We start from the raw sequence: 15,253 nt of genomic DNA on the forward strand, positions 1-15,253 counted from the left end.
TTTTTTTTTTTTTTTTTTTTTTTTTTGAGACGGAGTCTCACTCTGTTGCCCAGGCTGGAGTGCAGTGGCCAATCTCAGCTCACTGCAAGCTCCGCCTCCTGGGTTTACGCCATTCTCCTGCCTCAGCCTCCCGAGTAGCTGGGACTACAGGCGCCCGCCACCTTACCCGGCTAGGATTTTGTATTTTTTAGTAGAGACGGGGTTTCACCGTGTTAGCCAGGATGGTCTCTATCTCCTGACCTTGTGATCCGCCCGTCTCAGCCTCCCAAAGTGCTGGGATTACAGGCTTGAGCCACCGCGCCCAGCCAGGATATTGTTCTTATTATGTCTTCCTAAAGTTTTGGTACTGAGATTTTGGCCTCATGAGTTGGGAAATGCTCCCTCCAACTTTACTACCTGAAATAATTTCTAGGGATGGTATAATTTCTTTCTAAATTGGCTGACTTAATTCACTTTTGACCTCATCTAGGTCTCTAATTTTCTTCAAGAGAAGGTTTGCAATTCTGAATTCCATTTAAAAAGGCAAATATAAGACTCTCCCAATTTATTTCTTGGTAGGTTGCATATTTCAAGGAATTTGCCTGTTTCTCCTAAGTTACCAAATTTGTCATAAAACAGTTTATTCTCTTATTATTTTAATAAGTCTGTAATATCTGTGGTATCTCCTCTTTCATTTCTAAAACTGGTAATTTGCTCTTTTTCCTTTTTTGATTAGTTTTGTTAGAGATTTATCAATTTTTATTAAGCTTTATAATTTGTGTTTTCTATTTTATTTACTTCCGTTATTCTTTTTTCTGCTTACCTTGGACTTATTTGGTCTTCTTTTTCTAGATTAGTAGATAGAAATGTAGATAACTGAATTTAAACCTTTCTTCCTTACTGATAGAGCTATAAATGTCCCTCTAAGCACTGCATTAGATGGATCATACAATTTTCCAGTTGGATTTTATCAGTTTCAAAATATTTTCTAATTTTTATTATTTTTTGAGTTATAGGTTATTTAATTTCCAAACATTTGGGAAGGTTTACAGACAGCTTGCTACTAACTTCTGTTTTAAATCTACTGCCATTAGAACAAAGATACTTTGTAAAATTTCAATTGTTCGAGATTTAATGAGACTTTAATGGCCAAGATATGGTCTATGTTGGTGAATGTTCCACGTGCTCTGAAAAGAATGTGTACTCTACAATTACTGAATATAGTATTTTGTAAATATCAATTAGGTCAAGTTGGCTGACAGTTATTAACCAATCTAAATATAATCTAGATATTGTCTATACTTGCTGTTTTTAACCTAGCAATTATTGAGAAGGAATGATAAAATTTTTCATCTGTGTTTCTGGATTTATCAATTTCTCCACTTAATTTTAACAACTTTCGCTTCATGTACTTTCAAGCTGTATTTAGGTGCCAACACATTTAGGATCATTGTGTCTTCTTAATGAATTGACCTTTTCATGAATATAAAATGTCTACCTCTGAAATGTCCCTATTTCTGGAAATGTTCCTTATGCTAAAGTTCAACTTGTGTGGATTAGTACAGTTCATCCATTTTTTATTTTTAATCCATGTCTTTATAGTATCTTACATTTTTACTTGGTCTGACAATTTCTATCTTTTAACTAAAATGTTGTGCACATTTTCATCCAATGCAATTATTGATATAACTGGGTTTGTCTACCATTTCGTTGTTGGTACCATATGTTCTTTGCTCCTTTTTCTTCCTTTTCTGACTTATTTTGGATAATTTAGTACTATTTAATATTCCATTTTATCTCTTCTTTTTAGTAACCTTTTTAAGTCATTACTCTGGAGATTATCATATGCACCCCTTAAGTTCTCACAGTCTACCATGAATTCATATTATTTCAAAATGTAATAACTTTATCACAGTGAAGCTCCATTTAACTTCCTTCTATCTTCTGTGTATGGTTATCCTATAATTTACTTTGACTTGTTCCAGTTCCCATAACACCTTGTTATTACTTTAAATTATCTTTTAGAAAATTTAGAAATGAGAAGAAATCTTTTATCTTTGTTTGCCATTTTGATGCCTTTTTCTTTCTTCTTCTTCTTTTTTTTTTTTTTTTTTTTTTTTTAATGGAGTTTCACTCTTGTTGCTGAGGCTAGAGTGCAGTGGTGCGACCTCAGCTCACCACAGCCTCCACCTCCCAGGTTCAAGCAATTCTCCTGCCTCAGCCTCCAGAGTAGCTGGGACCACAGGCATGTGCCACCACTCCCGGCTAATTTTTTTGTATTTTTAGTAGAGACAGGGTTTCTCCATGTTGGTCAGGCTGGTCTTGAACTCCTGACCTCAGGTGACCTGCCTGCCTCAGACTCCCAAAGTGCCGGGATTACAGGTGTGAGCCACCGTGCCCAGCCATGCTCCTCATTTTTAAAGTGGATATTTAATGTTTCTATCTGGTATTATTTTCTTCTAGCCTGAAGAACCTCCTTTAACATTTCTTAGAGTGCGAATTTGTTGGTGACCAATTCTTCGATTTTGTTTACCTGAAAGTTTTTCTATTTCCTTCTTTTGTGAAGGGTATTTTTGTTTCATACAGAACCATTTTTCCTTTCACCTCTTTGAAGATGTCACCTATTGCCCTATGACTCGCACTACATCTGCAAACAAGTAGATGCATATTCTTATTATTTTCTCCTGGTACGTAATGTGCCTTTTCCCATTTGCTTTCTTTTAAAATTCTCTGTATCTTTTACTTTCAGATATCTAAATTTGATGTGCTTAGCAGTGGTTCCCTTTGTGTTTCTACTGCTTGAGGTTTGTTGGGCCTCTTGGATCTATTAACTTAGCTTTCAATACTTGCAACATGATCAGCTTTATTTATCTTAAAATTTTTACTCAATCTCTTTCTTCTTCTTCTGTGACTCCAATTTCATATACATCAGATTGCTTATTGTTGTTTTAGAGATCACTAAGCCCTCACCGACTTTTTCTATAATGTCCAATCTACTTTTTTCAGATATTGTATTGTTTCTATTTATCTACTGAGATTTACCTATTCCTTTATTATGTCCATCTTTTCCTTCAGTTCTTTAAACTGGCTCATAGTAGACTTCAAAGTGTTCGATTATTAATTGCAACATCCGCCATCTTTTGTTTCTACTGAATTTTCCCTCCTTGATCATGAATACTTTCCTGCTTCTTTTCATGTCTTATAGTTTTTGGTCATGAGGAAAAACATCTTGGGAACGTCTGGGCTTTGGTCTCTTCCTTTAACGAATGTTGATTTTTGTTTTTTTGGCAGGTGTTTAATTTATTGGCCATTTCGCCTGATCCTTTTGAAACTTGTTTCTATGCTTTTTAAGTCAGGTCTAGAGTATCTTACTCAAGGGCTAAAGTAGCTCCAACCCTAAAGCCTGGCTTTTCTGAAGTCTTGGTACCCAATGTATTCAATTAGGTCCTTCCACTACAGCTGAGCAGAACCATGTACCTCCCAGCATGGAGTGATTTCCAACCGCTTACAGCATTCTACTAGCTGTTCTCTGCCTGACCTCAGTAAGTATCACCTGGCACAGAAGCAGCTCAGTGTATGGTCAGATTTCAGAGAACCTCTACTCTGACTACTGGAGCCCCTTCTCTGCATACTTCTCACCCATACTCTGCCCTGAAAATCCCAGCCATCTTAGCAGCCCTGAACTCTTTTCTTTGACCCCTCAGCAAGTGGACCATCGTTCTCTGCTGGGCTCTGCCTCTCTGCCATAATTCTAAAACTGTCTCCAGGCAGAAAGCCAGGACAATTGCAGTTTATCTCATGTGTTTCCCTTCTCGTAGGGATTGCAATCCTGTACATCCTGTTTCCATTTTCTGAAAAGAGTTGCTTCCTATTTTTTGCCCAGTCTTTTATAGTTGTTTATGGTGAAAGGTCCAGTTTGGTAGCACTAGTATGTTGTGGCTGGAAGCAGATTATATGAGCCTTAAACTGGTCTCTCTACATCCATTTGTGTATCTATCCAATCTATTCATATTACTGCAGCCACAGTGATTTTCATATGCAGATTTTCCCAACATTTTATTAAGAATTTCAAACATCCATAAAAGTAGAAACAATTATACAATGAACACCCATACGCCTACCACCTAGATTCCATAATTAATACCTGCTATCTTTTCTTCTTCTTCTTTTTTAAGACAGGGTCTCACTCTGCTCCCCAGGCTGGAATGCAGAAGCATGATCACAGCTCACTGCAGCCTCAAACTCCTAGGCTCAAGCGATCCTCCTGCCTCAGCCTCCTGAGTAGCTGGGACTATAGGCACACCTAATTAAAAAGACTTTTTTTTTTTTTTTTTCTCCCAGAGACAAAGTCTCGCTATGTGGCTCAGGCTGGTTTCAAACTCCTGGCCTCAAGCAACCCTTCCACCTCACCCTCCTGAATCGCTTGGATTATAGGTGCAAGCCACAGCACCCAGTTGCTACATTTTCTTTATCGCCTATCTCTGCATCCCCCTATCCATCTATTAATTCATCTTATCTTTTTGAAGGATTTTAAGGTAAGTTGAAGATATGAGAACAAAGCATAATTTTTAGAAAATGTAAATCTGAATCATACCACTCCCTGCTTAAAATTCATCCATGCATTCTCTTACCCTTCAGCTAACGACCAAAACCTGTGACACAGTCTAAACGTCCTACGTGACATAGACTCTGCCAGCCAGTCTCTCTCCTTTCATCTGCCTCCACCTCCAGCTCCCCCAGTTCCGGTCACCCTAGCTTCGTTCAGTTCCTCCAGCATCCTCTGCTTCTTCCTACTGTATCTCCTTTCTGTGGGTTTTCCCTTGACTGGAATACCCTTGCCCCAGCCTCTTCTCCCACTTTGCCTGGATACGGTGACCACTCATTCTTCACTTCCAGGATGCTCCTACCCACTAAACTGACAGCAGTTGTGCCTGTTAAACCCTCTCACAGTACATGAACCTTTCTTTCAAAGCATTTACACAGGTTTGTAATTGTCATTTTGGCCTCCATCATTAGATATAAGCTTCATGAAGAAAGAAATCATTTCATTCTACCACTGTAACTGCAGTGCCTACACAGTGCCTATATCCCACCACTGTAACCCCAGTGCCTACATCCCACCACCATAACCCCAGTGCCTACACTCCACCACTGTAACCCCGGTGCCTGCGCGATGCCCACATCCCACCACCATAACCCCAGTGCCTACACTCCACCACTGTAACCCCGGTGCCTACACTCCACCACTGTAACCCCAGTGCCTGCGCGATGCCTACATCCCACCACCATAACCCCAGTGCCTACACTCCACCACTGTAACCCCGGTGCCTACACTCCACCACTGTAACCCCAGTGCCTGCGCGATGCCTACATCCCACCACCATAACCCCAGTGCCTACACTCCACCACTGTAACCCCAGTGCCTAGCAGGGCACTTGGCATACATCTACCACTGTGTAGGAACTGAAAAAAAAATTCATTAAATGAATAAGTCATTCTTAGGAAGTTAAGAGACAGGGAGAAAAAAGGATCCAGCAGGATTTTCTTATTCTTATTCGTCTGTTATATCAAATTCAACTGCCTCCAGGCCAAGCACAGTTGCCCTATTTCCAGAGAGCTATGGAACAAAGTCATCCAGAAAGCCCTCCGAAGACAAAAATCCATAGTTCTCCAGTGCTCTTCTAGCAGCCGATCTAAATTCTCATAAGACTGGGGATCTTTATGCTCATTTGCTTCTCAAAAATACAGCTCTGAATACCAAAGCTGTTTTGTTTTTTCCAGAGAAAATCTCTTTAATAAATGGTATCAATAAGGGCTTAAAACCAACACCTCATTCCATGCCTCTCTTCTCACACACCAGGGCAGTAACAGTGACTCTCCTTTGCTCTGTGGCACTGTGGATGCTGTCTCATATGGGCGGAGGATAATTAGGGCTTGGGTGCATACATCTGTTGAAGTATTAAAACGAAATCCAGAAAAGGAACTGTTGAACTTTAACAGGGAAGAGTTCCCTACACTATAGATCCACTGGTCTTTGTATACCAAACTGCCCTGCAATACCAATATTTGATCTCTGTAAAATCAATTTTACCATCCCATAAAAGAATATTACACAAAAGAGAAAAGAAGCATAACGTTGACAGTAGCATCTTAGAGACAATCATCAATTTGTTTCTCACAAACCAAATTATTAAACTCCTAAATATCCTTTTCATTGTAAAAGTAATGGCAATTGTTAATGCCTCCAATTGAATAGGGAACACAGAAAAATTACGGCTTTAATTTCAACTATTAAGGTAGCAACAGCTTTATAAAGAACTGGGTCTGTGCATGAAAGCACTGTAATGAATTCTCTTCCCCTAGGATTTTAGATCAACAGATTCAACAGCCTCCCCTGCAACACTAATACCCTCAACAACCTCCCTCTTCTAACCTGCACATCAACAACCCAGAGCACAGGTGGAGGGGGAACTGCGGACAGAGCAGTCAACTCAGCACAGAGCTCTCCATCCACAAAACGAGCGTCCAGGAGGGCACATGTGGCTAGAGGTGCCTCCTGGGTCCTCAGAGGTCTTTCTGTACATTATAAAAAAAAGAACTTGGTCAGGAACAGATGATAGCCACAGCTGACAAGTGAGAGCTCTACTGAATCTGTTGCTAGTGCCTGGCTGCTGTCCACTGCTGTTGCCAGGGAAACAGACGTCAGCTTGATGGAAACAAGGATCAGCGAAAACTTTCACTTACCTCGTTTCCACTGATCCCGACAGCCATTTCTATGGAAACAGTAGCTGCGAGCCAGCGGCAGAGAGGTTACCACTCACTTGTTAATGTCAGGTGTGGCTACCAGCCTGTGCACTTCAGGTACCATGGTACCAACAGCACCAGGATCCAGCTGTCAGCTACCCCCAACAGCTGTTAACTCTGCAACAAGAAAGTTCAGTGTTCAAAAGTATACATAAATATTTAGCTAGGTTCTTTATTAGAAAAAGGAAATTTAGCACTCTCATTTAAAGCCAAATCGGAGCTTAGTGTCTTGTTCTACCAAAGCCAAGCCACGTGAGGGTACTGAAGGACCCTGAATCTTTCCGGCACCCTAACCTCAGCATTCAACCCCATCCACAATATTACTTCATGGTTCAGAAAAAGGGGCATCCAACTGTAAACAAATCTTTCACATATTAGCCTCTTCAAACCAAAGACAAACCCAGCTAAATGTGGGGAAGTACTTTGCTACAAGTAATCATTAAACGTGTCTTTAGCTTAATCGTCACTACAACACACAGGAAGTTATTTTTTAATCATATGAACTATCTACAAAGAGTCCTCCACTGTCGCTTTTAGACTGGACTTCTGTGTGCCCTAGTAGCCACTGGCCAAAAATTCTCTGTTGGCCAAGATATGGAATTAACTCACTATTACAGTGTGGTTTTATTCTGAATATGGTAACAAATCATACCGATATGCTGGCTACCCCAGGACCCCACTAACAACCTTTTCAATTTTGTAAGCAATTACCCTACTCTTCAACAATGCAGACACATCAGAGGTATATATATTGGAGGAAATTCAATTGTCCATTTTCTATCAGTAGATGCTGGTAAAGTGTTGAATGAGAGAAAAATCTTCTTTTTTTTTTTTTTTTTTTTTCTTTCTGTGAGACAGAATTTTGCTCTTGTTGCCCAGGCTGGAGTGCAATGGTGCAGTCTCGGCTCACCACAACCTCTGCCTCACGGGTTCAAGTGATTCTCCTGCCTCAGCCTCCCAAGTAGCTGGGATTACAAGCATGTGCCACTATGCCTGGCTAATTTTTGTATTTTTAGTAGAGACAGGGTTTCACCACCTTAGTCAGGCTGGTCTCAAACTCCTGACCAGGTGATCCGCCTGCCTCAGCCTCCCAAAGTGCTGGGATTACAGGCATGAGTCACTGTGCCCGGCCAAATGAGAGAAAAATCTAATCTCAGTCACGAAAAATGTATAAGAATGCCTATTCTCAGAGGATACGTCTCCACTTAGAAAATATTCACAAGTAATACAACTACTATCTATTGGTGTGTTTTGCCTCTTGAGCCGCCATTCAAGTAGAAGAAATCAGAGATTGTCTGGCTATTACTAGTATGAATTTAAATGGACCAAACCTGATTCCATTATGTAAAATTCTGGTACAGTCAGTCCACAGCGCACTGGCACCGGCACCATCTTCCCTCTTCACACTCTCCATCCCATGAATCTTTGCTTTAGGAAACCAAAGCTTCCTAAATGTAGCCATGCCTGAGTCTTTGTCTAGGCCCCTGGTATCCGATTAGCCAGAATGGAATGTAGGACGTGAGATTCAAAAAGATAAACTAGTTTGAAAATCGCCTTCAGTTTTCCATAATGCTTCGCTTCAGCCATGTTCCCTTAAACTTCTAAAGATAAATAGGCATACAGTAATACAAAATTGGATTGATTTAAAATGATACCTGTGATCTCGTAGGATCTGGAACTTACTGGAACACCAAGAATACAAATTAATTTGTATTTGTATGATTTTGAATTTACAGACCTGGGCTGGGTTTACATTCAATTTTATATCATAAGAGGGGGTTTAGTAACAACATTTATTGACTAACAATATACAAGATCTACTTAACAAAGTATTTCAAATATTTTTCATAAGATGTTGCCAAAACCAAAGGTTTGAATTCCTAAGCAGATTATAAATGATTTTAATCTATTCTTTGAAGCAAGCCCAGGAGGGGGTTTATGCAGTAATATCCTTTAGTCAGCAGTGCCTTATGTCATTATATATATAATAAAACATTTTTAAAATATAACTTGGGCTTTTCACTAACACAGACCTATCTTGGCCAGCTATTATTAATTAGTTTGAAAGGACTGAATTGATTCGATTCTTTTCTTGCATCAAATCCAGGAAGAGATGCACCCTTCCTGAACTACCATAATTTCAACGGGCCAAGCCTTCTACATTCTTCAGCCCACTGAGTCCTCACTGAACTTCACAAAGCTGGTACTGTGATGAGCTCCATTTCACAGATGAGGAAAGTAAGGCGCAAAGAGGTAAGTAACTTGCCCCAAATCTCACAACTGGAAAAGGAAGAACAAACATTCAAGACTTGGTTGTCTGATTCTAAAGCTGGTGTGCTTAACCACTACGTAATAGAAATGCCATTCCCCTCAATTTGTGCAAAAAAAAAAACCATGTCAAATATAACTTTAATAACAATGATTTAGGCCTGCATAATACTTTGCAGCTGACACAGTGCTTCCACATCCTCCAGAGCCACCCCTTCTTGGGTGACACTGAGTACAACACTGATGTGTGTGTAAAGTGTGGCCACCTGCTGGGATATCCAGAAAATGCTACACTCCAGAATTTCCAAAGAGTACCCTGCACTGTTCCCACCTAACCCAGTGAGGCGAGTGGGGGACATCCATGGATTTAAGATAAGAATATGTTAAATGAGAAAACCCCTTTATGTATTTTTAGAAGGACTTCTACAGTCATTAGCTGATTGAAAACTACCCCGTGTGGGAGATGGCAAGACAGGATATCTCTGATATCCTGAAGGACAAAGAGACTGAGGCTCAGGGTAACTCAGTGAAGTCTCAGAGTGAACGTGGGACTCCGGCAGGACAGAATCTAAGTCTTCCAGCCCCCTTCCTGGGGGTTGGAGCCACATCTTGGGAGCCTAGGGCATCCCCCATCTTGCAAGCTCAGACACCCCCACCATAGGTGGATGGCTGGTGGCAGGTGGGTCCTAAAATGGAGAAGGAGGCAGAGTCAACCAGCCTACCGCCCATGACCTTGGGAATCTAGCATGATTCTAAAGATGAAAACCTCAAAAGGGGGTTCAATGAACAATTTGAAAAGTGAAAAATTACCAAGCTTCTAGAAGGCCACGTGTAATATGTCTGAATTGCAGACTTAAAGAAGACATTCTTTCCGATTCTTGGTCATAATGGGAGCATATCCTCAATGGCAACTTAAGGTTAAATTGTAACATTAGTCATAGACATTCTCAGCCCCTCCCACAGAATACTGTGACGAGAGATGGAAGTATTCATCTATGTTCATGCATGGCTGCATAGGGTTTACAGTTCATAAACTTCATACTTACCTTGAGGGAAAAAAGACTATGTTATAAAACCAAAGATTTTCCCAAATCATCAACACTTTGCAAATAAACACCAAATCCAATGTGCAAATTAACGTCTGTTCAAGAATACAATAGGATGGCATGGCCACACACATGAAGGAGCCAAGGAGCAGAAACAGATACAGGTATTTCCACATGGCTGACAGACTTGAAGACACACAGCACCATCGAACATTTCCTCATGAGAAGGCAATCACATGGTCTCGACCAGCCTTTTTAAAATGAGGGCGTTTTAATTCAGTGCTTAGGGGATTACATTTGTGTTGGTCTGACAGTCCCCCGAGGTCTACGCAACATAAATTGTCTTCCTCTCAACATTTATATCCTTCTGGTTTGGTAGTACCTCTCTAGTGCTCCCTTAAAAAATTATGAAGACTCTTGAGGCTAAAATTTAAAAAAAAATAATAATTTGCTTTAACAACAACAAAAATATCAATGGGAAAGTAAGAGGGGAGTAGCAGGCAGAGAGGGAAGGCAGTGGCTGGGGGGGTGGAGGTGGAGGCATGCCAGCCCCTCGTCAGTCTCCAGGAGAGATGCCTCCTCATCTCTCCAGGGCAGCTCACAGAGCCTCTGGGTCTGCACCTCTATTGAACATGTGCCCTCCTGCACTGCTTCAAAATAGGCTACCCCATGAGATAATGAATGCCTAAGCACAAGGCTGCTGTCTGTGTCTGAGATATCTTGGCACCCCTGGCCTCTGGACCAGAGCCGGGCACTCTACAGGATCTCAGCAAATACTGGCCACATCAGGAACACAGCTGCGAGGCTGTGCTTTGCAGACATGGCTCTGTCTTTACCCAAACCAGCCCTAGCAGAGGCCTTCTGGGGGAGTAGACAGGAGGTCGTGGGCAGCCCCTAGGGGTCTGAGCACAACACACACTGACAGAATTGCTGGGAAGTCTCGGGTTTTTCTTTTATAATTTCATGTGTCATTTCCAGTCTCCTTCATAAGGGATCTAAGTTTTGTTTTGATGAAAAAAATTTTTTTTTTTTAAATTATTTTCCCCCAAAATATATTTCACTAAGCTGGTTGTTCCATGAAGGAGTGTACCTTTTTTATCCTCCAGCTTTGGGTACCTCCCACGGAGTTGCAGGTTTAACCCCCATTTGTGATAGTGGGAAGCCCCGCCTCCCATCTTTTTCTCTTTTCTTTTTTTAAGCACCTCACGATCTGGCTCCTGCCTCTGCTTCATCATGCCTGCTGGGGCAATGGTTCCTGCCTGGGGAAGCTAAAAGATAAGGCATGTCTCTGGCACTGTTAAAATTAGTGGTTTCCATGGCCTCCGTCAGTTTAGCTGGGTTTAGGAGACATGAGGCGCCAAGGAATTCACACCAGGATTGCTGCTGACCTTGTACAGGAAGCTCCTGTGGCAAAATCAAACACGATGTTATTTCTCCAGGAATAGACACCATCCTCACATGCCCAACCCTAGCCTAAGGCCGCTGAGGTTTACTAGGAGAAAGACACTTCTCACGTTGAGGTGAAAGGGCCTGAGGCTTGAGGAGCCACTCATCTACAGGAGGTGGCTCAGGCAGGGGAGGGTTATGTGGCCCCAGCCACCACCTCTCTCTCTGGGGGGCAGTGGCCCCTGGGGCCATCTCTACATAGGGACTTCCTGTGACAGTGTGCATCCCTGGTGTGGAACTGACTACATTCAATCCAGGGCAGGGAAGATGCAGAAAGGAAGCCAAGATGGATAAATGCACTCGGCTTTCTGCTCTGGAAAAGGCAGTGTTTCCAAAAATGCGATTAAAGCCTTTTCACTAACTCAGCATACATGAAGACATCACTTCCCCGAGATACAGCCTCGGAAAGAGCAAGATAAAGTGAGTGAGGAAGAGATAAACTCGCCTGGAATCAAATCCATCACCACTGCTTCCTGAGGGTGCCTGGGCGCAGCGCAGTGACAGAGGCTCCTCTGGGAGACATGGGCCCCTCTTGGGCCTCCTGGTATCCTGCCTGCCCCCCACATCCTGGCAATGGCTATATAAAGGAGCTGACTGTGAGAGAGCCAGACAGCCCCCGGCTCCCTTCTCTGTAGCACCCCACCTTCTGGGGGTGTCTGAGAGGCGGTGTGGATGCAGGGCTGACCACAAGGGTTCTGGGATGGCATCTCCAGCTACAGGCAAGGCACAGCCTGCAACATAAGGAGTCCCCTTTCTAGGCCAGTCTCTGCTACAGCCTCTTTGTGGAGAGTCAATCCATAGAGAAGAAGTGATAAACAAGTAAACTTCAAAAACGGTGACTGAATGATGCGGTCTCTGTAAGGCCATGGGAAACGTGTGCACAAAAGTCGATCATCACTCTGCATTGAGAGGATTCTATAGGTTATGGATAAAACTGAACCACAGGGACAGTTCTCACAGTGACAGCACTAGAAAACCAAGCTAATAAAGAATCCCAATCTGAGGAAGATTTTGAAACTGTACAGTATTTATGTGCTTGAGGCTTATTTCTCCTTCACAGTAAAATCTAAAACTCCCCTGGAAGTATTTATAATGCACTGTGGTGACCTAAAGGGGCCAGGTTATGTACTAATAGACACAAAATTACAAGGGACGAAAGCCTCTTTCCTGGGGGAGACCAAGGCTGGAATTCCTTTAACTCACTTGTAATCCGCCTCTACACATTCACATACTAACACGACTGGCTTCAGGGGAACGTTTTCATTAAATTAACAGTGTTTGGCAAGCATCGGAAACACAGAATCTCACAGACAGAAACAGGGAGAAAGAATCACAGTTCAATCCAAAAGCAACACACTGAGGGGCCATCAGAGTCCAAACACATGCAGAGAAGCTGTCAGGGAGCAGCTGGGAGACACGCAGAGTTGCCTCACACGTGGCAGCAGGAGAAGGTGGAACACGGATCCAACTGCTTACCCACTAAGGACACCAAGAACCAGGTTAAGGACGAAAAATGAGCCAAGGATGATGAGACTAACAAAATACACCCATGGCCATTCCCATCCTATCGCATCATTTACCTGTAAAATGTAAGGAGATCAGTTATCAGTTACCCATTTGCTAAAGAGCAGAGCCCCAGTTGCAGCTGCCAGACCTCTCAGTGCTTTGCTGAAGGTTAGTGCTCCTAGGACAGGGACTGGGCCTAGGTCCTTCCTTTTTTTTTTTTCTTTTTTTTTTTCTGCAAATAAGGACAAGCTCAGCTGCTGAAATCTACAAATGGGGCCTACCAAAAGCCCGCCCAATCCAGCTCATTTTGCAACCATTTTATAACAATTAATCTGCATTATATTTGGATCCAGACAAATAAAGCAATTATAAATGTATCTCATTTTAGAACAGACAAAAAAGGGCAAGCAATGGAAATTGTTTAAATCTCAAGCAACAATGCTGATTAATTTCTGGTCAATAATCATTCTATAGTTCTCCTTCATGAAGGCTGGTGAGGTTCCAGGAAACAGCTTGATTTGGGAAGCCTCAGCAGAAAAGAAAGCATCTCAGAGGACACATAAAATGTCTGGCAACCCCTCTTGGCGGCCCTCATCCAGCAAAGCCTGTGTGGTCTTGGCAACTGTCCTCAGGACTCTGCTTTCAAGATGAAAGAGGTGTAGCTTACCCGCTCAATACACCAAGTACAAGATTTAGTACGAAAAATGACCCAAAGATGACGAGACTGACAAAATACACCCAGGGCAATTCAAATCCCATAGCATCATTCATCTGCAAGAAATAAGATGGTCTCATAGGAGTGGGTTAGTAAGAGAATTCAGTAAGGAGAGAGGGTCACATTAGAGATAGCATTCTATACATTTAATTAAACTTTACTTAGATTTAAATCAGAAACAACAGTAACCAAATCAGAGACAACAGCAGCCAACACACATTCATCACATATTCCCAATACACACACACACATACACATACACACACACACACACACACACACACACACACAGAGTTATCAAGGCTTTCAAGCCGAATAATAGCAGATTTTGGCCCCAGGAAGGAAAATCAGCTGGGATTTGGCTTTTTCTTACAGGAAACTGTCTTGATACGTGATTTTCAGGAAAGGTCTTGGTAGAGGACAAAACTAGTGCTTAGCTAGAACCTATTTTCTATACTGCCCAAGATTTTAGACTTTGTGTTTAAAATTTGTGATGGTGGAAAAGTCTTAATTATAGAGACAAACTTGCACCATTTGACTCTATAAGCTCTTTTTAAAAACTCCTAAAATAACCTTCTACTGGAGGCCAACCTACCCAAGGAAACCAAACCCACTTTACATCTGGATTATCTGCAACCTGTGAGTGCAAACAAAATGAATGCAGCAAAACGAATGCAAAGAAGAATTTTTTCAAGGTCAACTAGCTGACATATAGTCAGGGGCTCTTTGCAGAATAGGCTTTTTCTTTTTTTTGAGACGGAGTCTCACTCTGTCGCCCAGGCTGGAGTGCAGTGGCTGGATCTCAGCTCACTGCAAGCTCCGCCTCCCGGGTTTACGCCATTCTCCTGCCTCAGCCTCTGGAGTAGCTGGGGCTACAGGCGCCCGCCACCTCGCCCGGCTAGTTTTTTGTATTTTTTAGTAGAGACGGGGTTTCACCCTGTTAGCCAGGATGGTCTCAATCTCCTGACCTCATGATCCGCCCGTCTCGGCCTCCCAAAGTGCTGGGATTACAAGCTTGAGCCACTGCGCCCGGCCCGAATGGGCTTTTTCTTAGCTGAACCCACAGAAGGGAGAAGCAGCCCTTATTCTCCACACTTAGCTTTGATCTAGATGACCCCCCTGGGAGACTGGCTCCAGCTGTGAGCTGACTGGGTTTCGAGGTGAAAGGGTGTGGCCTGAGGAACCCCATTCCCCTACTCCTGGACAAGCTCATGCTGCACACTCAGACATAGTCTTCCTGGCAGATCCTGCCAAGAGAAGCTAGAACAAACAGGTGCTTTAAGGATCACAGCTGGATGGAACTTTCCACCAGCACAGGTCAGTGTTAAATTCAGCAAACACCTTTCCCAGGAAGGAGGTGTTAAGGACCAGTCAGGGGACAGAATGGATGACCCAAGGTATGACCCTGCCATAACACCCAGAATTTCCAGCCAATAGGAATTGCGAACAGTCTGGATAGAGCCATCTCTCTTGCCTTGCAGGTGCAAGC

General features: G+C 42.5%; 1 protein-coding gene across 16 annotated transcripts in view; it reads right to left on the reverse strand.

Annotated features, from left to right (window-relative positions):
• Positions 1-15,253, reverse strand: part of CACNA1D (calcium voltage-gated channel subunit alpha1 D) — a 479,329-nt gene that overhangs the window by 130,011 nt on the left and 334,065 nt on the right. For 8 of the 16 annotated variants that reach the window (XM_073010048.1, XM_073010043.1, XM_007984595.3 and 5 more), the window contains exon 8: positions 13,020-13,123. The exons of 1 other annotated variant lie outside the window; for it this stretch is intronic. In XM_073010048.1, the coding sequence (XP_072866149.1) occupies positions 13,020-13,123 (104 nt within the window). Of the gene's footprint in view, positions 1-13,019; positions 13,124-13,716; positions 13,821-15,253 lie in introns of all 16 variants that reach the window. 7 more of the 16 variants (XM_073010039.1, XM_073010042.1, XM_073010040.1 and 4 more) reach the window with 1 other exon arrangement.

The sequence above is a fragment of the Chlorocebus sabaeus genome, chromosome 22, assembly GCF_047675955.1.
Source record: "Chlorocebus sabaeus isolate Y175 chromosome 22, mChlSab1.0.hap1, whole genome shotgun sequence".
In the NCBI taxonomy this organism is placed as follows: Eukaryota; Metazoa; Chordata; class Mammalia; order Primates; family Cercopithecidae; genus Chlorocebus; species Chlorocebus sabaeus.